Source organism: Caenorhabditis briggsae (assembly GCF_000004555.2).
Source record: "Caenorhabditis briggsae complete genome, chrX, whole genome shotgun sequence".
NCBI classification, from domain to species: domain Eukaryota; kingdom Metazoa; phylum Nematoda; class Chromadorea; order Rhabditida; family Rhabditidae; genus Caenorhabditis; species Caenorhabditis briggsae.
This window is the reverse complement of record NC_013491.2, coordinates 17,682,414-17,707,418: the sequence shown is the minus strand read 5'-3', so window position 1 is coordinate 17,707,418 and position 25,005 is coordinate 17,682,414. Positions and strand designations below refer to the sequence as shown.

The 25,005-nt window shown below is 38.1% G+C and overlaps 5 protein-coding genes across 5 annotated transcripts; 3 read left to right on the top strand and 2 right to left on the bottom strand.

Annotated features, from left to right (window-relative positions):
* Nucleotides 1–601: 601 nt before the first annotated feature.
* Nucleotides 602–3,547, bottom strand: CBG07735 (the record flags this gene model as incomplete). The annotated part of the gene is made up of 5 exons (XM_002645913.1): nt 602–1,322; nt 1,372–1,474; nt 2,332–2,545; nt 3,148–3,378; nt 3,428–3,547. 5 exons carry the CDS (start codon nt 3,545–3,547, stop codon nt 602–604), a joined length of 1,389 nt encoding a protein of 462 aa, XP_002645959.1.
* A 513-nt stretch (nt 3,548–4,060) lies between these two features.
* Cbr-erv-46 lies at nt 4,061–5,829 on the bottom strand (the record flags this gene model as incomplete). The annotated part of the gene is made up of 7 exons (XM_002645914.1): nt 4,061–4,196; nt 4,244–4,319; nt 4,577–4,825; nt 4,876–5,096; nt 5,143–5,353; nt 5,532–5,693; nt 5,742–5,829. The coding sequence occupies 7 exons, from the start codon at nt 5,827–5,829 to the stop codon at nt 4,061–4,063; spliced, it is 1,143 nt and encodes a 380-aa protein (XP_002645960.1).
* A 2,669-nt stretch (nt 5,830–8,498) lies between these two features.
* CBG07738 lies at nt 8,499–15,030 on the top strand (the record flags this gene model as incomplete). Its single annotated transcript, XM_002645915.1, has 8 exons — nt 8,499–9,528; nt 9,576–9,665; nt 9,736–9,794; nt 10,289–10,477; nt 10,642–11,352; nt 13,783–14,776; nt 14,832–14,921; nt 14,993–15,030. The coding sequence occupies 8 exons, from the start codon at nt 8,499–8,501 to the stop codon at nt 15,028–15,030; spliced, it is 3,201 nt and encodes a 1,066-aa protein (XP_002645961.1).
* Nucleotides 15,031–16,834: 1,804 nt separating this feature from the next.
* On the top strand, nt 16,835–18,052 carry CBG07739 (the record flags this gene model as incomplete). The annotated part of the gene is made up of 3 exons (XM_045240455.1): nt 16,835–17,798; nt 17,854–17,943; nt 18,015–18,052. 3 exons carry the CDS (start codon nt 16,835–16,837, stop codon nt 18,050–18,052), a joined length of 1,092 nt encoding a protein of 363 aa, XP_045093449.1.
* A 4,304-nt stretch (nt 18,053–22,356) lies between these two features.
* Nucleotides 22,357–25,005, top strand: CBG07740 (the record flags this gene model as incomplete). The annotated part of the gene is made up of 10 exons (XM_002645917.1): nt 22,357–22,481; nt 22,929–23,022; nt 23,071–23,287; nt 23,334–23,539; nt 23,585–23,677; nt 23,726–23,931; nt 24,288–24,539; nt 24,589–24,778; nt 24,821–24,889; nt 24,937–25,005. The coding sequence occupies 10 exons, from the start codon at nt 22,357–22,359 to the stop codon at nt 25,003–25,005; spliced, it is 1,521 nt and encodes a 506-aa protein (XP_002645963.1).

Sequence of the window (25,005 nt, the reverse complement as noted above, 5' to 3'; positions counted from 1 at the left end):
GTCGACATATTCCACATATAATTCGTTAGAATTGATATTACGGGAACAAAGGTTCTACTGTACAACCTCAAAGCAATTAATAGCACATTTCTAGAACGACACGAATGCCAAAAAGAAAGTTTTTCAACAACTTTGCGGTTGCATATTTGATTCAGAAAACACTTTAGAAATATTGATTATCTGCTGGTTTACCATTTTTAATGAAAAATAATTGAAACTTTTTCATTTACAAAATCAGACATTTTCGATTACAAAATGGCAATGACATAAGAGCAGAGCAATGAAGATTATATTGAAAGAATAAAAGGTACAAAAACCGCATTAAAAATTTTTTGGCCGGCAACATTGAAAAGATAAACCGAATTTTTGAAAAATTCCGGGAAAACTTGATAATGCCCTTTTAGGAAAAATCGTGTTGATTTACAGAAAACTGGGTCAAAGAAAGGTGACACGAATGAATGGGATTTAGCGGTGGGAAGAAAGAATGCACCAGAAAATGAACAGGATGAAAATTACAAAAGAGAATTTACAAAATGTATACGATGAGTGTAATAAAACATGAATATATCCAAATTGGAGCTAGAGCTGAGAAAAAACTCATTCAGAAGAGACGTGAGCGCTTGGCGCTGGACGATCCAGAATCGGTCGACTTCTTGTTTCTCTTTCTCTTCTTGTTTTTTTCACGACGACGAGTGTTGTCGGCTGGCTGAATGAAGAATGGCTTCTTCTCACCATCCGAATCTTCATTCTTCTCCACTGGAATCATCGCTCTTGCTTCTTCAAGCTCGTGTCGGAGTTGAGCAATGATTGCATCCTTCTCCTCCACTTGCTCTTCAAGAACACGAACCTTACGATCAAAATCGCAGAGCCTCGATGGTGTTCCCAAACTTTCGCGAATCAATTCCCATGAGCCTTCGAATCCTCCCTCAAGCCTTTTGATCTCAATGACGGTGTCTGCAGTCATCGTGACAATCTCCATTGCGGTATTTTCCAGCTCTCTATTGATTTTCTCCCACTCATTCGCCATTTCCTTCTCTCCATAGATATTGACTCTTGCAGTGAGTTGTTGTTGTTTGAGGCGAAGCTTGAACATGGTTTCTCTTAACTCCACAGATTTCTTATCAAAGTCCCGAATGTTTTTAAGAGCAGCGTAAGATTGAGAATATTCCAAAGAACCAGTCCCGGAGAGCAAATTGCCGGAGATTTTGAAATACTTCTCAAATTGATAAGTGTTAAGAGTACTGTCGACCGCCATTTTGTTGCTGTCTTTTACGAGCATGATGTCCATCCTATCAAGTCGCTCAGTGCCTTCCTTTACCGCTCTGAACAATTTTTGAATTCTGAATATGAAGATCATCGCATATCTCTTACTTTTCCTCACATTCGCTGCAGTTCTTCACAGCTGGGTTCTTGAGGCTTACAGTGCGAATATGCGCTCTATCGTACATCTTTTGTTGAACAGCATTGACAGGATCTGAAACATAAAGATATTGAAAATCAGCAGGTTGAAGAAAAAACAGTTCTTTCGGGTAAGAATCGCTCAACGAATTAGCAATTTTCAGGCAACCGTCTCAACGGTATGTTGATTGGGGTACCTGAACCCCCCCCCCCTATATTTTAGAATCTGGCGCTTCCGAATTTCTCACTAAAAAGTGAACATGGCGTTTCAGCCTTTAAGCCTTTCAAAAAATCTCAAATCACTGAAATTTCCAAACGAGCATTCGGATGAACAACGCAAAATTCAAACATTTGGGTGACCCGCAACCGAAATCACTGCTTCCGGACGTTTCGCAGCTTAGTCGTTTCGCAGCTAGGACGCTTCGCAGCCGCTTTTGCCTAAAATCAAGGAATGATAAGTTTAAAGTGTCTTTCTCTGATATTTTCTTGCTTTTTTATCAGTTATTTTTCATTCTCGATAGTCTTTATCAACTTGGGGGCATAAATTTTCTAACAACTATCAGAAATACACAAAAACCATATGTTCGTGTGGTTTTTTTCCTCTACATGTGTGTATTTTCTCCTCAACCATTTTTAAGAATGAGAAATAACAGATATTAAAGCAAGAAAATACCAGAAAAAGATACTGTAAACCTACCATTCCTTGATTTCAGGCAAGAGCGGCTGCGAAACGACTAAGCTTGCAAAACGTCGCGCTACGAAACGATCTGGAGTCGAAATCGCGCTTCGGAACGTTAGAACTATTGCTGGGATAGTGGGTCCGTTGTCGAAAGATCGAGACTGTTGTCACATTTTATAGAACCGGCAGTCGGATGATGGGACCAGCGGACCTGCCTTGTGACCATTCTTCCTGGAAAAAGCCAAAAAACTTACGAGTGCAAGTCACAAGCTGATCGATGACACCGTCATAGCGATACGGACGGTCGACATTCACTCTCTGAAGGATTAATCCACATTTTGGATAGTGAGCAATGAACTGAAAGATCTCTCCTTTCTCCTGGAGACCACGCGAGAAGGCGAGAGAAGAGTAGTTGCGAAACTCTTCGCGGAGGATCGAGATAATGCGAGCCCATCCAGGTTGGTCGCCCTGAAAAACTTTTATTATGATGAGGTGTTCTTGATATGGCTAGAATCTGTATTTTTAATCACTGCACAGTCGCTCAAATCAGATATACTCACTTCGCCGTCGGACAGGTTTTGAGATTTTTTTTTAAATTCCAGTTTTCATATATCCCGAAGAACAGGTTTTTTGAGTGACATCGAGGAACGAAAAAAAAGTTGCTCGCTGACGTCTGACGACCATCAAGTTCAGAAATGACGAGGTTTTTTAATCATCAAGCTTGGAAATTTGAGCGATGCTTGATATTTGCCGGCTTGTTTGAGAAAATTTTGCCAGGCTGATAGATTTTGGTCTATACCAGGCTTGCTCGGAAAGCCCTGTTCCGAAAAACGGATATCCAATTTTTTCCGACTCTTCTTCCATTTTTTTAGCGTAAACATGTCTGATTCTAGCGAAATCAGAATATTTTTACCGAAAAAAGTTTCGGAAAACTTCCCGACGGGAAATGTTTCCCAACGGTTTTGTCGACGAATTTTATCGAAAAAGAGTCGGAGAAAGCGGAAAATTGGATTATCGGTTTTCCAACTCCGAGCAATCATGTTCCGACTCCTCCAGCAAGAAATCCTCACCCTCTCATAATCAGCCATCTTCAAATCCTTGATTGCCTTCAGAGCAGCTGCATTACCTCCAGGAAGAGGTTTACAAGTTCCTCGTTTGATGTTGTCGATGTACTTCTCAATTTCCTCGGCAACTTTACGAGCACGTGGATGAGACGGTGGAATTCGAACAAACAGTCCTTTGCCACGAGCTTTGCAGCACAGCTCATAGAGTTTTTGCTCGGCGTTAGTGGCGTTTGGAATCTGAATTTTGAATTTATTTCTTGATCACTGCTTCAATAGAAAATCTTACTCTGATTGGTTCGGGAACTTCCTCTTCGGTTTTGGAAAAATCGAAAAAATCGACTGGTGGTGGAGATTTGACCGCTTTGAAGGTTGAGGTTGATTTCCGTTTGTTTTTCTTGGTACTCATGTTCAGCTGTAACAGAAACCAACGTTTTTATCAGAGAATTCTATCGAGAATGTTATCGACCGCAATACGCAATGAACACAATAAAAAATGCACCAGTCGATAAGAACTGACACCTTCGGTAATTGCAGAGGCCGTCCGACCGCATCGCGCACAAAAGCGACGCGTCGCGTGCTGAAGGCGGACTCTTATTGCCTAGAGAACGGAGAAGAGACGAGGAGAAGGAATAACCCAAGACGAGTGGGACAGAACGGCACAAGACGATACGCGATAATACTTAAAAACAGAGAAAAAAGTGTTCGGAGAAGAGGAACCCGTGACGTTCAATAGGATTCGTAAAGCGGAAACGAGTTTATAGTTTGAAAAAAAAACCACAAAAAAAAGAATAAGAACCTGAAAAATAAATTAAATGCATCAAAAATCAGAACAAAGTTACAACCAATAATCAAAATAAATACTAAACAGAATAATCTAAAGACCAGTAGCAACCCGAATGCAGATATAAATTAAGTGTAGTTATGTAAGTTTTCCCCCAGCGATACGGCTTTTCATGTAGCGTGATGTGTGATAAATCGTGATGTCTACAAGTTGAGCCATTGCGAAAACACCTCCGACGATGGCGCAGAGCGATACCAAAAATGAGGCAAGCGACCTGAAATTAGAATATCTCTTTGGTAGAAGGGACGGGTGAAGTCTTACTGCCTGAATTCTTCGTATTGAACCATTAGTGGACTGAATTCGTATTGGAGGAAGAAACCAGGAAGACCAGCTTGTCCTGAAAAATGAATTTGAAAAACTATAAATTTATTTGGCTACAAGATTTATGTGGCTTCTGACTTCATACAGTACCGGACAATAACCTGGGAATTTCAAAGAAATTCTGGGATAGCGCGATTTTCAGTTTAGGTCTATTTCACACTCTCCAAAATTTTCAAACTGATTGGACACTTGACAGCCAAAGTACAGACTCTTGAAAAAGGTCTAAACCATCTGAAAAGCACGTTTGACTGGTGCTCGATGTAAAAAACTCACTGAATCCAAGATCCTTCTTATGAGTGGTCACCGAGAACTGATGACTCTGGTCCACACGTCCATCCAAATAGTCGTAACGAGTTGGCACCACTTTCACGTAGTACTGGTACATGATTCCTCCTCTATTCTCAGTGTTCACTTTTCCATCAAGTGGATAGTTCTTTCCCGGGAAAGATTTTCCAAACGAGATGTGATTTACAGTGTGAGACGCGTCGAATTTCACTGGATCCAAGTTGTGAAGGTCGTGAACTGCAAAGGAACAAGATGAACAGAGAGTTTTTTGAGGAAATTTCTCTAACCATGAGATCGCATGGCTTGGTGTGGGTCTCCTGGAGCGAGATGGAAGTTTCCAGCGACTTTTGCCACTTTCACTGTTCCATACACTCGACATCCTTCGTTCTTATGCTCGTTGAACTCTTTCACCCATTTATCGTTCTTGCACTGCTCAACCTCTTCGATATTTACTTGCCATCCTTTCACAGCATACGCGTTCTTGACATCTTCGCAAGTATTACAGCATCTGAATCATACTTTTATCGTCGATAATAGCGATAATGATAACTCACATTCCATCTGCTACCGCTCCGTAACAACTACCACACTTCACTTCTTGAACCAGCTCAGTCGGCTCCCCGATTGTCTTGTTCTGATTGATTTCAATTTTCTGAGCACTCTCCGACACATTACGACCATCAGCATCGAGGCGTAAACGGTAGATGTCGTCATTGATATTTTCTTGAGCTTCACTACTCACGTCCATTACATCTACAGTGATGACTGAAAATTTTCTTGGTTTTTCATGTTCATACTTATTCTTGAGCGTTGTTTAGGCGTCCTGCACTTGTGTTACATCCGTTGCTCCCCATCGCCGCTCAAAAATCGATAGACAGCAGGCCCTGCCAACTCCCCCGCCGCTATCTGCTGCTCACATAACTCAAAACTTGGAAAAACTCACAATTACACGGTAATTTGTTGAAAGTGATATCAAATTCGATGTGTACCCGCTCATCGGACGTCGTTGAGTCGACGAATAAATGCTCCAGCACCGCCGTTGACAGAAATTGTCTTGTTTCTAACACAATCAGCAATCCTATGACTATGGTGGCTATCAGTGTGACTGAAATTCGGTAATTATCGATTTTCGAGGACAAACCAGGAGACTCACCTAATCCTCCGGACAGCGTTTTGACCCGAAAGTCGTCCATTGGCTTTCGATAAGCATCGAAATGTTTTAACGACCAAAGTAAGGACATTTTGTCTGAAAAATTGTTTGTTAACAGTTGGAAGAAAAACCAAATATACTGTGAGATTACAGCAAACTCGTAAAATTGCCACGATGTCGTTCGCGATGCAAATGCGCTCCGCGGGACGGCTGTCTGCGTCTCTTCTACTGTTTTTTCTCTCTAGCACCGGAATAACGGAGTGTCGTTGTATTACACGACATCAGTGTTATGTACTGATGAAAAATTGGAAATTCACATTGTATAATTAATTTTTAGATCACAAGAACGTTTTAAATTCAAAAACAAAACTATTCAGGACAGGACAGTAGCCAAATTTCCAGCTGTCTATAAAAAAATTAAAAGAAATTTCCGTAAAGATAAACAATTTGAATAGAAAACGGATTTTGCTTTTATAAATCTATGAAAAAGGAACATTCATAGTCGGATAGCGTCGGTTCGGGGGAATCGAAAAAGTAGTATGAATGAAAAATCATTTTGGGATCGTAACGAATTGGATTTTTTAAATACGTCAATTTTGCAGAAATGAAGGAAATAAAGGCAATAGAAGAGAAAATATCGAATCAAATTGTTCGAACGGATTCTACGTGCTTTGTTTTTAATGCCAGAGCTCATTCAAACAACTTCCCTGTTTTCCAGGACAACGATACGGTCGCTCATGAATATTTCGAAGACAAAGAATAACAATTTGTACAATTTCAAGGACATCGTTCACCTTGAATCTCTAGCTACCAGTTCCAAAAAGAGAGTAATTTAGTTCTCCGAATTTTCGAAAAGTTTCCAAGCAGGTTAACGTGTCGAATATTCCGAAAACCTGAAAAATAACCGAGTGAAGGTTCAATTTTTCAACTTATCGTGATGTGAGAAAGTTTCTTCGCAATCTAGAAATGCGAAAGTTTTATTTTTCGTGGTTTATATGTTTCATGGTTAAGGTGTCATGTCATCAGTTAGCTAATTATCATCATTTTCAGATAATTTTCCCACAATTGAAGCCATTACTTTTTTCTGAAGACAATGCACGTTGAGAGCAGTAAATCTCGTTAAATATCGTTAAATATATGTACTTTATATTGTATTTTCTCAATTTTTTGACAATTTTTAGATTTCAAACAAAAAAAAATTTTTTATCATTTTCAGTGATTTTTTCCCGATTTCCATCGGAAAAAAAAATAAAAATCGTCGAAAAATTGAGAAAAATTCAAAACAACATTTTGAAGATGCTCGAAATACGGTTGTTTCCGCACTTGCGCCTTCAAGAAAAACTGAACGAGGTTTCCCGCTTTCAACGTGCAGTGTCTTCAGACAAGAGTAATACAGTGCGTTCAATCCCCCCTCCCCCTTTTAGTAACGTCTGGCAATCATCACAACCCCTCACGATATATGGTAAAATCAATAAGGTCCTCTCCTTTACCCATATGATTGACTGTCCTCTCTTTCCTATATATTTGTTCATTTTTTCCTTCATTACCCATTTTTCCTCTACTCCCAGTTCTCCATTCTTGATTATTGACTTTCATTCTATAATTTTCCTCTGTCTCACTTTTTCCAACTCTATCCAGTTTCACCGGAAACATCACCCTCCAGTTTTGCTGAGTTTTGATAGCCTGTACCGCGGTCGCGAAGAACGCGGACTAGTTTTTCATATGCAAACGCGCTCTGCTGAACGTTTCTCTGCGTCTCCTCGCATGTATACACTGGGTGGCGTTTGAAATGAAAACGGGTATATCTGCGGACTTCAGTTTGTTGGAAGCACAAAAATTGGCAGAAATGTAACTTCTTGTTTGATACACATTTACTGAACTTTTCAAAGCGTTTCCTACAGTTTTAGTATTTCCATGCTTGCACGTAGATGAATTACCCGATTTCTCCTATTTTCAGAGTTTGAATCTTAAGTTTCCTCTAAAATCATTCGTTATTGATATATTTGCTCTAGCTTTTTCTTTTCTTCTATCGGTATCATCTTTCGTCTGTCTTATATTTAAACTTTCCCGTTTTCCCTCCCTTACTAAGACAGGCTTCGTAAAAAGCATGAGATGAAGCACCGGGTTTTTTCCGGCTACCTATGCAAATGCGCAATATTGATAAAGAGGCGTGGCAGTAGACAAATCGGTAACTGAGTATCAAACATTTCGAAACATGTTCTGCGACTTTTCACCGAAACAAGATCTCCTTTTAGGGGTAGATTGATAACTCACAGTAGATTCGATAATTTCAAATTCTGCCAGTTCACTGATGAATTATGTGAAATGTTCGCACCTCAAATTTCCCAGTACAACGCTCTATTAAAACTTTTTGGTAGTTGAAAACTTTTGTGCGGTTAATTACCGTATTTCCTCTAATAGAATCCCACCTAAACCATCAGCTTTGAACTCAGTTATCTCGATTCCTGTGAGAGAGATCGAAAAGTTAACAACTGATAAAGTATTTATCATAAAATTTTCGAAATTGTATCAGCTGACAACTTTTGAATATCTTTTAGAAGAATCGCGATAATTGAGCTCAAAGTTTACTGTTTGGGCGGGCTCCTACTAGTGGGAATGCGAAAATATGTGCACCCTGTATCTCGTTGGGCAAAAATTGCTTTCTCAAAATCTTTTAGATAGTTTTGTGTTTGCATCACGATTCGTTTTCTTGCAATATTCACTAATATCTTCATAATAATTTTTAAATTCAGAACTACAATGTCGGATGAACCCGCGGATGTGGACCGCGACATGGACGATGAAATGGACGATGACATTTGGGATTCTATAAAGCGGTCTCTCGGGAACCACGGCGAAAGTAAGAGACAATATGACGAATTTCGAAACGCTTTAAAGGAAGGAGGAGAAAGTGCTCTTCGGGCACGTGAAACCATTTTCACAGAAATGCGTGCTCTCGATGTAGAATTGGGAAGAAATTTTCGGAACCAATTGCGAGGGACGATGTTTAAAGGAATGGAATATGGATTGCCACCAAAAATGATTTCCTATTTAAGTGATGTTTCATTGGAGGAGCTGATAGAATTCATTTGCACACGGAATGAGGAAGATTGGATTAATAGAGTGCTTACTAATTTGAAATGGGAACTCACAAATTCCAGACAGAACATCGAAGATACAAATAACTACATCCGTTCACATCACCAATGGAATATAACTAACTGGCACGTTTGCTACGAGAATATTCTGAAAGACGTGCTCTACCTCTATGCAAAACACGGAAAAATGTTTGTCCATGCTCTCGCTCAATTCATCACAAAAATTGGTATCATATTCTATTACGAGGATCCCCATGCTGGAGGACCATTTGCTGAAGGATTTCGTGCCAGACAGGATATTCTTTGGGATTATGATGTGTGTTCACGAGATGAAGAAAACATCCCATACAATTTTGAAGATTTATTTTATCACTGTTTGATATGCATCTTGAAATACCAAGTTTCAAAGGACTGTGATTACGCATTACGCGTTCTCGCCCCATGGCTGGTAGGCACAAAGGAAGCTCTTGACAACTTGGATATCTTCTTCTTCTACGATCAGGAGCGTATGCGGAAGCAGCAACAGCTGCGATTGGCGAAGTACAAAATCGAAAAGATACATGGTCTTTTCGTTCTCAAAAAGTTTGCTCCGGAGGATGAGAAAAGTAAAATGGTATTGGATGGTGTGAAGAGCGACAATCCAAAGGAAAGGGCTAAGAAACGAAAATTGGTGATCGACATGATAAAATCCAGTGAGTTTATTTTTGAGGAAAATTTATGCATATAGTTGATTGTTCAGAGAAGCAAGTCGTGGATAGCACAACCAACGAAGTCGCAAGTTCATTCCACCGTTCCACTCCTTTCCCAAGCAAAGGAGGGTTTTCTCAATGTGAGCTTTTTTCAATCTCTATAACAGAATTTCCCAAAATGTGTATAACTGAATAAATTTCATATTTCAGATCAAATGCGCGACCAGAATACCAACCGGAATACCAGGCGCAACGATTCTCTCTCCCACGTACATAACACATTGACAGGATAATCACTTCTCATCACCATGCAGCTTATATCGCATATTCTTGTTTCTTACAAAAAAATTCAATGATGTGCGTATTTCCTTCTTTTCTTCATTGATACTCTCAATCGGCTCATCTCATGAATCTTGAAAATTGTTCAATTCGAATGATTTTTCTCGTCACAACTGATGGTTGAACTCTCTTTCTCTTGACGGCTTTCTTTCCATTTGTATGATGAATCTCGAAAAATGTTCAATTCCAAAGAATTTTCTTGTCATAATGGTTTATCGAATCTTTCCCTTTCCCCAGATATCATCCCTTTTCTTGTCGGTCCTCGTTTTTCTCATTCCTACCAAACTTATTTTTCTCCACAGACTACTTTTTATAAACTTTCAATTGAGAAAAACGTCTTGAATTATGAATACTTTTGTGTTTTCATCACAAGTATTTTTCTCGAAATCTTCTCAAATTTCTCAAGAACAATTTTCAAATTCAGATCGAAGTAATGTCGGACCAACCCGAGGACGTGGAAAGCAACAATGAGGATGACGTTCCACGAGTCCTCTCGAATGAAGTCGCGCAACAATACAGGGATTATGGAAACCGTTTAAATCAAGGACCGTCACCCGCGTTTTGCAGAGCGATGTTCTCGAGGATACGGGAAAAGACTTACAGAGACATGCGTGTAAAATTGGGCAGAAATTTTCGAAACCTAGTGCGAGGGAAGATTTAGAAAGGAATACGCAATCTTTTGCCACAAAAAATGATTTCTTATTTGAATGATGTCTCGGTGGAGGAGTTGATACAATTTCTTCGCACAGTAAAAATAAAGCCATCATTTCATATCAGCAATGGGATGTCAACGATTATCATGAATGTTTCGAGGATATTCTAAAAGACGTCTTCTATCTGTCTGCAAAGCACGGAGAAATGTTCGTTCGCGCTCTGACTCAATTCATCAAACAACTTTGCACGGTTTTCTGTAACTCCTATTCATTCGCTGAAGAAAGCCTTGCCAGAAAGACTAGTCCGAACAAGCATTGCTGTGACACACAGGACAAAGAAAAATCATACAATGCTGAACAATTGTTTTTTCACTGTCTCAACTGCATTTTGGAATATCAAACGCAAGAGTACTGTGCTTACGCCTTACGTGTTCTTGCGCCATGGCTGGATGGTGCAAAAAAGGCGCTAGATAAATCAAACGCTGATTTAAATCCTTACGATTGGAAGCATATGAGAAATCAGCAGAAACTCAGTATGGCTGGAAGCAAGATCGAGAAGAATGAGAATGGACTTTTCGTTCTCAAGAAGTATGTTGCGGAGGATGAGAGAGTTTTAATGCAGATGGATGGTGTGAAGAGTGAAACTTCAAAGGAAAGGTCAAAAAAGCGAAGACTGGTTGTCGACCTGACAAAATCCAGTGAATTTTTTTCTGAGGGAAATTTATGCATATACTTGATTTTGCAGAGAAGCAAGTCGGGGTCAGCACAACCAATGAAGCCGCAAGCTCACTCCATCGGTCCACTCCTTTTCCAAACAAAGGAGGATTCACGTATTGTGAGTATTCTCAAAGTAACTTTCCAAAAATTGTATAAAATTCAGCAGTTTGATATTTAAGGTTCAATGCGCATCTAGAACACCACTATGGATAAAAAGCAGGCGCAACGTGCATAACACATTGAGCAGATACACACCTCTCACCACCATGCAGCTATTATCGCATACTCTTGCATCTTACAAAAAATTCAATGATGTGCATATTTCCTTCTCTTCTTGATTGATACTCCCAACCGGTTCATCTCATGAATTTTGAAAGTTTTTCAATTCCAAAGATTTTTCTTGTCATAATTGTTTATCGAACTTCTCTCTACTTTTCTTGTCGGCTCTCTTTCCCCTCATTCCTACTAAAAATTGACAGGATATTCACATCTCACGACCATGCAGCGCTTGTTGCCTATTCTTTTTGTATGTTCTTTTCTCCCCCCACTGATATCTGAATTTTCAATTCCAAAGACTTCTCTTGTTATCACGTTTTAACGAGCTTCTCTTTCCCTTCCTATCTGGTTTACCCAACTTAGATTGTTTTTTATACATCTTTAAATAAGAAAAAATGATCAGATAGAATTAATAAGAGTTAAAACCGGGCTTGGGATTGAAATTGCCCGAGAGTTTGTGAGATCTCCACATCGTTCGTTTTTTCTTATTTCAGAGTTAAATAAAAAGGAGCATGTTTCCAGCTGTAGGACAAGAAAACTTTCAAACAACAAAAATTATGACAAACATTTTTTGAAATTTGAATTCGTAAACTCAAAAAAAGTTGAAAGCAAAAATTCTGATTTTTGTGCTCAAAACCCGGTTTTTTGAATTTTTCATATACCAGTTTTCTGAAAACACAGAGCAAGCAAATCTCAGAACTGAATGATACATGTGACTAACGTTTTACAGAAAAATATGCGTGAATTCGTAAACTCAGAAAAAAGTTGGAAACAAAAATTAAGATTTTTGTGCTCAAAACCCGGTTTTTTGAATTTTTCATATACGAGTTTTCTGAAAACACAGAATGAGCAAATCTCAGAACTGAATGATACATGTGACTAACGTCTTACAAAAAAATACCTATGCGTGAATTCGTAAACTCAGAAAAAAGTTGGAAGCCACGACTACTATATTGGTCAACGGGACGAAGAACAGAGTCCATACGATTTTGAAGAATTGTTCACTCACTGCCTACACCTCGTTCTTGGATACCACACTTCAAGAGACTGCGGTTACTTTTTACAAGTTCTCGCCCCATGGCTCGATGGTGCGAAAAAAGCTCTCGATCACTCTCGAGCAGACTTTAATCTCTACCAACGGGAGCGTATGAGGATCCAAAAAAGCAGCAGTTGATAAAATTCAAAATCGAAAAGGATGATAGTCTTTTCGTTCTCAAAAAGTATGTTGCGGAGGATCAGAGAGTTTCAATGCAGATGGATGGTGTGAAGAGCGAAATTTCAAAGGACAAGAAAAAGGCGAAGAAACGAAAATTGCTGATCGACGTGACAAGATCCAGTGAGTTAATTTTCAAAAAGAATTTATGCATCTAGTTTGATTTTTCAGAAAAGAAGCAAGCCGTGACTAGCACAACCATTAAAACCTCAAGTTCATTCCACCTTTCCATCCCCTCCCAAGCAATGGAGGGTTTTCTCAATGCGAGTTTTTTTTTCATTCTCTACAACAGAACTTTCCAAAATGTGTCAAATATTCAACGAATTTCATTTTTCAGATCAAAAACCCACCGATAACACCTTGGAGATAAAATAAGTCCCCAACACCCTAATCACCACTATGCAATTATTTTCGCATATGCTTCTTACAAAAAAAGCTCAATGATGTGTTCTTCCCTTCTCAATTGATGCTTCCAATCAGCTCATGCCATGAATCTCGTTTTTTTCAATTTAATCCCAAAGATTTCTCTTGTCATAATGGTTTATCGAATTTCCCTCTCCTTTCTTCCCAGATATCATCCCTTTTCTTGTCGCTTATCGTTTCTACCAAACATATTTTTTCACTCCATACTATTTTTTATAAGTCTTTAACTATAATAAGAAAAAAGTGTTTATTCAAATTCGAAAACATTGTGAGAATCTTTTTTGGTGCTTCTCGAAACAATCCACAATTCTTTCGATTTGGTTCCTAGATTGTAAAAAAAGTTATTTGATAGTTTTTGAGATAATACTAGTTTTTAGAAATCAGCGAATAAATTTGAAGTTAAGAGTTGGAAGACAAAGCGACACTAAATTTTGAGTTTCTGACCTGCGGTCGCGAAGGACGCGGACTAGTTTTTCACACACAAACGCGTCCCGTTGAACGTTTCTCTGCGTCTCCCCGCATGCATGTATCTTGCCGGCATAAATTGATTTTTTATAATCTTTTGAAAACGTTTGTGTTTGCATGACGAGTCTTTTTTCTTTTTCCATTTTTCACATTATCCAGATTAATTTTTAGATTCAGAATAAAACAATGTCCGACCCACCAGAGAATGTGGAAAACAACAATGAGAAAAATCTATTATCACGTTTTATTCTGAACAAACAATGTGAGGATTATGGATTATTTCAAATGAACCAAGAGGATCGGGAAAAAATTTTTAATGATATGCGTGCACTCGATGTGGAATTGGGAAGAAAATATCGGAACGTGTTGCGAGCGGAGATTTCGAGAATGATAGAAACAAAGGATATGCCACCAAAATTGATTTATTATTTAAATGATGTTCCCGTGGAGGAGCTGATCCGATTTATTCGCATACAGAAGCAGGACCAGTGGGTTAGAAGAGTACTTTATGAGTTGTCAGGTAGCTGTTTATGGGTCAGAACGTACCTTCGCTCTCGAAATGACTCCATCCGTTCATATCAGCAATGGGATATCACTAACTGGCACTATTGCTACAAGAATATTCTAAGAGACGTTTTATATCTGTATGCAAAACACGGAGAAATTTTCGTTCGCGCGATGAAACAATTTATCAAACCACTTTATTTTGTTTTAAATGACAATAGGCCTAAATACAATGAGATGATTACTGAAGAAGATATGGCCGTAAGAGAGAGTTTCGATTACTGGGATCAACGGGACGAAGAACAGAATCCATACGATTTTGAAGAATTGTTCTCTCACTGTCTCGACTGCGTTCTTGGATATGAAACTTCAAAATACTGCGGTTACTTTTTACAAGTTGTCGCCCCATGGATCGCTGGTGCAAAAACAGCTCTCGATAACTCTCGAGCAGACTTTTATTTCTACGATCGTAAGCGTATGAGGATGCAACAAGAGCAGCGATTATTAAAATTCAAAATCGAAGAGAAGGATGGCTTTTTCCGTCTCAAACGGTTCATTTCGGAGGATGAGAGAGTTTTTATGGAGCTTTGTGGTTTGAAGAGTGATGATGAGAAGGATCAGAGAAATAAATGTGAAATGGAACCCGATGTGAAAAACTCCAGTGAGTTTATTTTTGAAGAAAAATTACGCTTCTAGTTGATTTTTGAATTTTCCAGAACAGCAAGTCGTGGCTAGCACAACCAACGAAGTCGCAAGTTCATTCCACTGCTTTACTCCCTTTCCAAGCAAAGGCGGATTCTCTCATTGTAAGTTCTCTCAGACTCTATAAAATTAATTTCCAAATCGTGTCCAAAATTGAACGATTCTCATTTTTCAGATCTAGTTCGCATCCAGAATACAACCATAAAGCAATAGTTGGCTCAACGATCGTCTCCTACACACTCATGACACATTGCCCAGATAATCACATCTCACCACCAGCAGCTCTTGTCGCATATTCTTCTTACAAAAAAATTCAAAAATGTACATATTTTCTCTTCTTCTCAATTGATATCTGTTCATACATGAATCTCAAAAAATGTTCAATTTCAAAGAAATTTCTTGTCATGATTGTTTACCGAACTTTTTTCTACCTTTCCTCAGATGTCATCCTTTTTTGCCAGTTCTCGTTTCCCTCATTCCGACCAAAAATTGTTTTCACCCCAGACTATTTTTAATAAATCCTTAATTGAGGAAAACGTGTTAAATTAGAATTCAAATTAATTGCGAGAGACACATCCACACATCTTCCTGAAATTTAGTTTTATTTTATATTTTTTGGAAACTTTTGTAAAATATACAGGTGAACGGTGGAGTGATTACCAAAAATTCATGAACAATTTGTGTTCATTTTTTTGGTCCCTCTTAATAATAATAATATATTTATTTGCAATGCACGGGGGAAATCGATAGATAATTTGGCAAGAAATGGGACCTGTACAAATAAAAAAGTAAAATGACCAGACGGACCGACTCGAGTCCTGTAGGTCAAGTGGGAGGGATCAGAATATCATAAGGAATCGCTCCTACTCGCTTAGTAAACGCCACCGGATTGAGCTTATAATTTATCATTTTACATACACGGTTCCACATAGACAAGTTTCTGTGAAGGAAGCAGTCAAAGTATTGACCGTTGATTTTGAACAAATACGAGGCTCTGTTAGAATGGCTGGGAAGAATGTAGGACGACATAGAGGGAAAATGTTATGAGTTTATAACAATTTTGTGATAGGTAAGAAGAACTAGAAGGGTGCGGCGATGAAGGGTGGTTAGCATAGAGAACTGGGATAGGCGATCGGTGTATGAATTGAAGGGCATATTACATCTCTGAAAGTCTTTTCTGGTGAAAAAACGAAGAGGAGATTCTAGGTTATTGGCAAGTGTGGCATTGGATGGATCGAAAAGTTCACAACCGTATTCGAGGACCGGTCTAATGTAGGTGTCGAAGAGACGGAAATATAAACAAGGGTTTTTCGATTGGAACGTTTTCAGTATTTGGCGGGACTTGAGTTTAGCAGAGTAGGCAATAAGATTGATGTGTTTGTCGAATTGAAGTTGATCATCAACTAGTATACCTAGGTCCTTAAAACGATCCACAATTCTTTGAATTTATTTTCTTCATTAGAAACGAGTTATTTAGTACTTGTTGAGATAATACTTGTTTTGAGAAATAAGCGGATGAATCTACTCCTCTGACTATTTTTCTTCAATTGTTCCCCTGTGGAACGCCATCACTTCCCAAGTTACCCGATTTCTCCTACCTTCCGAGTTTGAATCCTTAATTTCTTCCAGTATTACCCGTTATTGATATATTTGCTCCCTATTTTTATTGATATATTTGCTCCCCATTTTTTCTGAGTCTTTCATGTCCTGCCCTCTAATGTTTTATTACACCTGATCAATAAACAAATTAAAGTTGAAATCTGAAGTTAAGAGTCGAAAGTCAAAGCGACACTAAATTCTGAGTTTCTGACCCGCGGTCGCAGAGGACGCGGACTAGTTTTTCATACAAAAACGCGCTCTGTTGAACGTTTCTCTGCGTCTCCCCGCATGCATATATCTTGTCGGCCTAAATTAATTTTTCATAATCTTCTGAATACGTTTGTATTTGCATGATGAGTCTTTTTTCTTTCGCAATTATTCCACATTTTTCTATAATTTTTAGATTCAGAACAAAACAATGTCCGACCCACCAGAGAATGTGGAAAACAACAATGAGAAAAATCTATTATCACGTTTTCTCCTGAACGAACAATGTGCGGATGATGGATTATTTCTGATGAACCAGGAGGATCGGGAAAAAATTTTTAATGATATGCGTGCACTCGATGTGGAATTGGGAAGAAATTATCGGAACGTATTGCGAGCGGAGATTTCGAAAACGATAGAAACAGAGGATATACCACCAAGATTGGTTTATTATTTGGATGATGTTCCGGTGGAGGAGTTGATCCAATTTATTTGCATACAGAAGCAGGACCAGTGGGTTAGCTGTTTACTTTCTCACTTGTCGGATTGCTCCTTAAGGGCCAAGGAGCACCTTAGCTCTCGAAATGACTCCTTCAAAAAATATCAGCAATGGGATGTCAAAAACTGGCACTATTGCTACAAGAATCTTCTGAAAGACGTGTTATATCTGTATGCAAAGCACGGAGAAATGTTCGTTCGCGCGCTGAATCAATTTCTCACACCAATTTACCATGATTTCATTGACGATGACCCATTTACTGAAGACGATAGTACCACGAGTTTCTTAGACTACTACATTGGCAAACGGGACGAAGAAGAAGATCCATACAATTGTGAAGAATTTTTCTCTCACTGCCTCGATTGCCTTGTTGGATTCGAAACTTCAAATAACTGCGGTTACTTTTTACGAGTTGTCGCCCCATGGATCGCTGGTGCAAAAACAGCTCTCGATAACTCTCGAGCAGACTTATATTTCTACGATCGGGAGCGTATGAGGATGCAACAAGAGCAGCGATTGGTGAAGTACAAAATCGAAGAGAAGAATGGCTTTTTCCATCTCAAACGGTTCGATTCAAAGGAAGAGAGAGTTTTAATGGAAGGTTGTGGTGTGAAGAATGATGATGAAAAGGATCAAAAACAGAAATCTGAACTGGAACCTGATGTGAAGAAATCCAGTGAGTATATTTTTGAGAAAATTTTATGCATATTGTTGATTTTTGAATTTTCCAGAACAGCAAATCGTGGCTAGCACAACCAATGAAGTGGCAAGCTCATTCCACCGCTTCACTCCCTTTCCGAGCAAAGGCGGGTTCTCTCACTGTGAGTTTTCTTAAAGTCTAAAATTTTAATTTCCGAAGTTTCTCTAAAATTCAAAGAATTTGATTTTTCAGATCAAAAGCGAATGGAGAATATCCTGGAGCTAAAATAGACCCAACAATCCTCTCTAACATATGCATAGCATCTCTCCATAATGATCAGATAATCACCTCTCACCACCATGCAGCTCTCATTCTTCGTACAAGAAAAAGTTCAATAGTGTGCATATTTTCTCTTCTTCTCCAATGATATCTGCTCATCTCATGAATCTCGAAATTTTTTCAATTCCAAAGATTTTTCCTGTCATAATTGTTCATCGAACTTCTCTCTCCCTTTCCCCAGATATCATTTTCCCCATTCCTACCAAACATATTTGTGACCCAGACTATTTTGAATAAATCCTCGATTTTCAGTCTTCACATTGTTCTTTTCGTTTTAATTTCAGAGTTCATTGAAATGGAGCATGTTTTGAGCACAGTTAGAAACATCCTTCTCTGAGTAAAAGAAAAAACGAGTCCTTCTCCCGACAGCTCTGCTTTTCTGTTGTTTCTCTCGCTGGTGGAGGGTGGCATAGATGCAGAAACTGTTGAAATTGGCACGACGCCAATTGAAGCCGCTGTGTGGTTTTGGGGCAATTTGTTTTTCTTTGGAGGTTGAAGGTTTGTGGACGCGAAGTTTGAATTGGAGGGAAATTTCAAAAAAAAAAAGATATGATGCCAGGAAAAAGAAAATACAAAAAATGAAAAAAAAAGAACAGAGAAAAAAGAAAAATGGAGAAAATTTTGTTAGATTTTGAATGAGCCTAACGGAAATTGAGTATGCATAGAGGTAGCATTCTCATTACACACATTGAAGAGTTTTTGTTTATTCGATTCTTTGAATTCAAATAATTTATGATATTTTTCTTTTTGCTCACGCACTGTTATTTATTTGATTCCCAGAAATTGATCAATTCTTTGATTTTCTAATAACGAAATTTTGACCTTCAATTGGTATATCGAAAATTCTGTTGAACATGAAAGATAAAGGGAAAATACCTATGTTAAAATACAGTACCGCCAATAAGACAGTACCGGAAAATAAAACAATGCTGGTCAATAAAGTCAAAAAAAAAACAAAAAATATGTTTTTAGTTGATTTTGACCATTTTCAGAAGTCTGGAGCTTGTCTGTACTGTTTTCGATAAGTTTGAAAAGTTCGGAGCTTTTAATCAGATTGTATATCTTATTAAGAAACTCGCCATTCCGATAAATTTCCTAAAAAGCGAAATCAATTCATTGAACACGATCTCGGTGTATTACCTCCCTGAGAATTACACCCGGTGTCCTATAAAACTGAATCGTAAACGATCACACAATAGGAAACGTCTAGTTGAAAGTCATGTTCACTGTTTCTCAGCGCTTTCCAAAACATTTGAAGTTTTAAAACCTTGTTTTTTTTACTATGACACATTTGTAGGCAGTTCAGGAATTTACGAGTTAGCGCAAGTTCTTAGAGTTTGTGTAAACAGAGATGACATTTTTTGTCATCACTAGCGACCATTGGGATTGAGAAGTGTGAGAAAACCCTTGAAATCTCAAAATCTTGAGTAGTCGGGGTCATTTTTCCTTTTGACTCGTTATTTCTCTCATTAACCAAATATTTGTTCATTGCTTGTGTATTTTACTTGCGTGTATTTTGTTAGCTTCATCTATTTTTCATGATTTATTTTTTTCTTTTTTCATTTTCTCAATCTATGTTACCTAGTCATTTTTCCTCTTGTTTAATAAACTAAAGTCACAAAAAAAGAAAATGTCCAGTGCAAGTGGTGTAAAAATAATTTAGTAGAGTTCCCTGGCTGCCCCTTGCTTCTTGGAGGCTACACACACAAGCTTCTCTACATAGTGTCTGGAGTCTCTGGTTTCTTCATAGTATTTTTTCTGTGAGAGCATATAGAAGAAAAAAAGAAGCAGGAGCCGTTATTTCTGGACGTCATTTTTCTTATTTTATTATATTAAATGTGGTTTCCAAAGGTTTTTAATGTTTTTTTTTCATTTTCACCAAACTTTTCCTACCTGAAATTTGCTCAAAAATGCAATTTTTATAATTATTGCGTTAGTTATTTCTTGTTGAAATCTTTGACGGATTAGTAATTACGAAATAGCACTTTTCAACAGAAATCATGATTTTTTAAAGAGTTTTACCTGAAAAATCGAAAAATTACAAATTCCACATCATTTTTCCGCTTTAAAAACCAATAATTCCAACTTTTCTGCTGATAAAAAAGTGAAAAAAAAGCCACCACCTCATGACAAAAAAATTCTAGATAATATTTTTTTTCTCATCATAAACGCAAAGTTCAAACTGCTACTACATCTTTTTTGTATATTTTTTAGAATTGAACTCTCTAATCTCTGAATATTCAGAAGCTAAACTAGCCTCGTTATCTCCGTCGTTAAAATCTCAATGATGTAAGACAATAGTTATTTGTTGTACACTTCCGAGACCCAAAAAAACCGTCGAGTGATGAACTGTATGCTCAAGTAAGTCAACTTTTCGGTTTGTTGTTGTTTGTTGTGTAGGCGATACAGAGAAAAACATTGTCATTTTTCTCTGGGAAAAAATGATACGATATTTTTTTCCGAGCTTTAAGTGTTTATTTTTTCAAAGAATGCTTTTTGAAAATTCTATAGAAAAAGTTTTGTTTTCTGATCATTTTTTCTACTTCATTTATACAAAATAATTTCCCAGAAAAAAGTATATATTTATGTGTATTTTTTATGCTTGCTTCACCACGCATCATTTGCGGTTTGTTTTCATTGCATGCGTTTGTGTGGTTTCAGTTTTCTATATGTTGGCATTTTCTCTCTCGTTTTTTTTTGTGTTATTTTTTTTGTCACATGGGAGGCTGGCTTTTCAGAGCGCAATTTGAAATTTTTATTTTATTGAAATGCTTAAAAAGGAACCTCAACTCCTTGTAAAGTCAGATTTTGACTAATTTTCAAGATATGTCAAGAATAAACTATCCTAGACACCTTTGAGAATTTCAGAATACGCTCGTCAGATTGACAGTATAAATCTTTATGGTCCACGACATGCGGCCGTAACTTGTGGATACCATTCCTCCAAAAGCCAGCTGGCCGCGACTCAAAGTATTTTTTCAGTCCAGATTTTATCTCATCTACAGTGTTGAACTATTTCCCTCTAGATGGCGTTGCAGGTCACCTAATAAGCAATAATGAAAGGGCCAAATAAGGAGTTTGAGGGGACGTAAAGAAGAACCGTCCAGTTAGAGCGGCTCAGGTCTTACTCGACGTCCCGTGGAACATAGGACCTCGCGTTATTCGAAGAAAGTAAACTAAGTCCCAAACCGCTTTCGCTTCTTGAACTCCAGACTTTATTCTTTCATGATTGGTTGTTTGGAAATATGCGTCATCTGGAGGGAAAGTTGTTTTACACTGCCGATGAGATAAAGTCAGGAATGAAAAAAATTGTTTGAGTCGCGGCCAGCTGACTTTTGGAGGAATGGTATCCACAAGTTACCTGAATTTTGTCGGCATGTCGTGGACCACGATGGTGCATACTGTCAATCTTGGATAATTCTTGTTTTTGTGTTATTCACGAATTCAAAAAATGGACAGTTACTTTCCTTCCAACCTAATAGTTTATTTTTCACCTAGCCTAAAATTTTCATTAAAGTCTGGAGTTTCATGTTCTTGAAGTTTTCTTATTAGTTATTTTCTTCCTTATATGGAAGTGACTATAAGAACCTGTAACCTTCATAAGAAATGTAGTCATAATGTTATATCTGAGCGCTGAGGACGTGTTAGTCACGTCAAACAAATTCCTTCCTTTCACATCCGGCGCAAAATGTTCTTTCCAGCTGTTCTCCCCATCGAAAGTTTGTATTAATAAAAATCGTCTATCACCATTGCTTTTTCCATTTCTTTTAATGTATTTCCGTTTTCGAAGCGCCTGGCTGCCCATTTTTCATGAAACCTCATCTTTTTTTTTGAATTCCTCTCTATTTCTTTCTCTGACGGAAAATGCCAAATGCATTCATCTAGTCTTAGCACATAAAAAATGCTGCGCGCACATAATTTGAAACGAAAATGTGACTACGTCTATAGACATTGTGCATATAGGGCTAGGTAGACCCCAGAATTGCCCCCGCCTCCTCTCTCTTACTGATTCCGGATATGTCAGCATATCTACTTTCACTTTCCTTTTTTCTGGCTTTCTCTTTTGCTTGTGACTGAAACTTCCTTCAGAAAAAGATTTTTGTCTTACATGACTAACTTGCAATTTATGAATGATGACAGCAGATGACTTTAAAAAGGAACTCATCTTTCAACCCTGCTTATCAGAAATTGTGCATCATTATGTATTTATTTGTGTGTCTGTGTGTTTCCCTTAATCGTAACTTGATTTTTCAGGATGAACGCAAAAGAAGAGAACATCCGTCTGGATGGGAACTCCGTGAGCTCTGATGGTGGAGAAGTGGAGAAACAGAGCACTTTCAAGTTTGCAGATATTCGGAGATCACTTGGTGAAGATTATGGGTAAGTGATTTTCATGGAGTTATTCGGGACTAGTGAGCTTTAAAAATGATATTTTTAGCTCAAAAATCAAAACTTTCAGTTTCGAAGGTGACATTTTCAAGCTCAAAAATTGTGATATTTAGATTCCAGAATGACTATTTTTAACTCTTAAATTCAAACCCTCAAATCCAGAAACGAGCAACTCAGGCTCAAAAATTATCATTTTTAATTCTAAGAATGACTACATTTTAAACTTTGAACTTCAAACTTTCAAATCAAATCTAATTATTTTAAGCTCAAGAATTCAAAATTTCGGGCACTAAAATATTGTTTTAAGCTTCAAATTCAAAGCCATTAATTTCAAGGATTTCTATTATGAGCTCTGAAATTCAAATTTTAATTTCTTAAAAATTATATTCAAAAAAAAAATTCTATAAAAAAATGAATCTACATTTAACACATTTTCAGGCTCTACGAACTCCGTCTCCTTTTCCTCACTCAGCTCGGATATGTTCCTATTGCCGCAGCTATGTTGCTCACAACTTTCATAGAGCCGTCTACAGTATGTCCTTAAAACCGATTCAGATGTTCAAATTTTGAATGATTTCAGCAATGGTGCGAAACACTGAAAAAATCTGAATCAGCTTGGACCACAGTGAAACACGAAGAGTTCTATTCCATTTCAGTTGATCACGGATTTTCTTGCGGTGCCAGCTCCCATGAAAACAAGGCTTTGGTTTCAAGTTTGCTCATGTGGGGAGCATTGATAGGATCGTTCTTTTGTGGATTCCTATCGGATAAAATTGGTCGAAAACCCGTTTGGCTCGGTGAGATCGTAACCAACAAGATATCAAATACATACTAAAATTCCAGGTTGTTTGATGATGGTCACCATCGGTCACTTTGCTCTTGCATTTTCCAACCATCTTCCCTGGTTTGCAGTCTGCACAGCTTTCGGCACTCTTGGATTCTTTTGTGGAGGGTATATGGTGACCAACTTTGTGATTCTAACAGAAGGATTCGAGTTAGCAAAGTCCCGTCTTCTAGCTGTCTCTTTCAACGGTTGGAGCTTGTCTATGGTTAGCATGATAATATTCAAATGGAAAACTTGTAATTGATTTTAGACTGTGAACGCTTTGGTGGCAAACTACACTCAGTATTATGTTCCATTCCATGGGGTGTTTGCTGCATTCGGAGTCATTTTGACAGTACTTGGAGTGAGCAAAAATCCAATGAGATTCCGCTACCAAATCAAAAAATTTCAGGTCACCACTTGCTATGAAAGCTGCCGATGGCTATCAGCCAACGGACGTCACCGGGAGGCCAAGAAAGTTGCTCTGCAGATTGTGGCAGTCAATGACAAAAGAGCGATTGACGAGGACGATATTGAAGTTTTAAAATGGTTTGAGATCCTTGGATTCAGTGAGCCAACACACACGGAGGAGCGGAGAACATGGTCGACTCTATTCAAGTGAGTCAGAAGTTCTTCTCAGAACGGGACATCTATTTGAATAGAAAATGATAATTAGCAAAATAAGAAAGACGTGTGTTTCTGACATGATGTAATTAGTGTTGTTAAGCAGTGACGCTCAGCGCTCGAATGCCTGCAAATGATTGGCTGGAATTGAACAAAATTTGACTTGAAGTGATTTTTTTCATGCTTGAAAAATTAGGGACCGGTTCGGTCCGGTAGGCCCCGGAGTTCAAAATATGAATAAAAAATTCTGAAATTCTAAAACGTGGTATGAAAATTTCAGCGAATTTCCATTCTTTGCAAACTTTTACTCACATTTGTGGAAGCAATTTTTTTGAAGTTCCCATTTTCAGATCTTCCCGTCTCCTCAAACCAACCGTGTTGATGTGCTATTCGTTTTTTGCTTCATCCATCGTCTCTTTCGGATTCTACTTTTCTCTTGACGTCCTTCCAGGAAACCGATTTTGGAATCAAGGATTTATGGGTGTCTCCAAGTTTGCACTCGGATTCACTCCATTTATATTGAACAATTTCACTAGCAAACGAATCATTGCAATTTTCTCTGTCGGTGTCTGCTGGATTTGTGCATTGTTGATCATTCCAGTGTAAGTTTCCTGTCAGGATTTCATTTTCCTTATTTGTTACGATTTTCAGGCAATATTCAAACAACGAGAAATGGCATTTAGTGTATATTGCACTCTCTTTAATCATCTCTGCTGGAATCGATCCGACATGGAAAATCAATCATCTCTATTCCGCCGAGCTGTTCCCAACTTCGGTGAGAAGTATGGCAAGAGGAGTTTGCAATGCTGGAGGACGATTTGGATCTGTCTTGGCACCGATGGTTTGTGTTGGGAATAAATTTGAATTCAAAACTAATTTACAGATTGTGTACCTCAACACTTTCAATGTTTTGATCTCAAATGCAGTATTCGCCGTGTTGTTATTCATTCAGGTAAGTCCAAACATTTCACTGTCTTTTTCTCACTTTAATTGTTTTAGTTGGCTATGATTATGGCCTTCCTCCCAAACGATAGTGATAAGGACGCCGATGAGATGAATGATGAATAA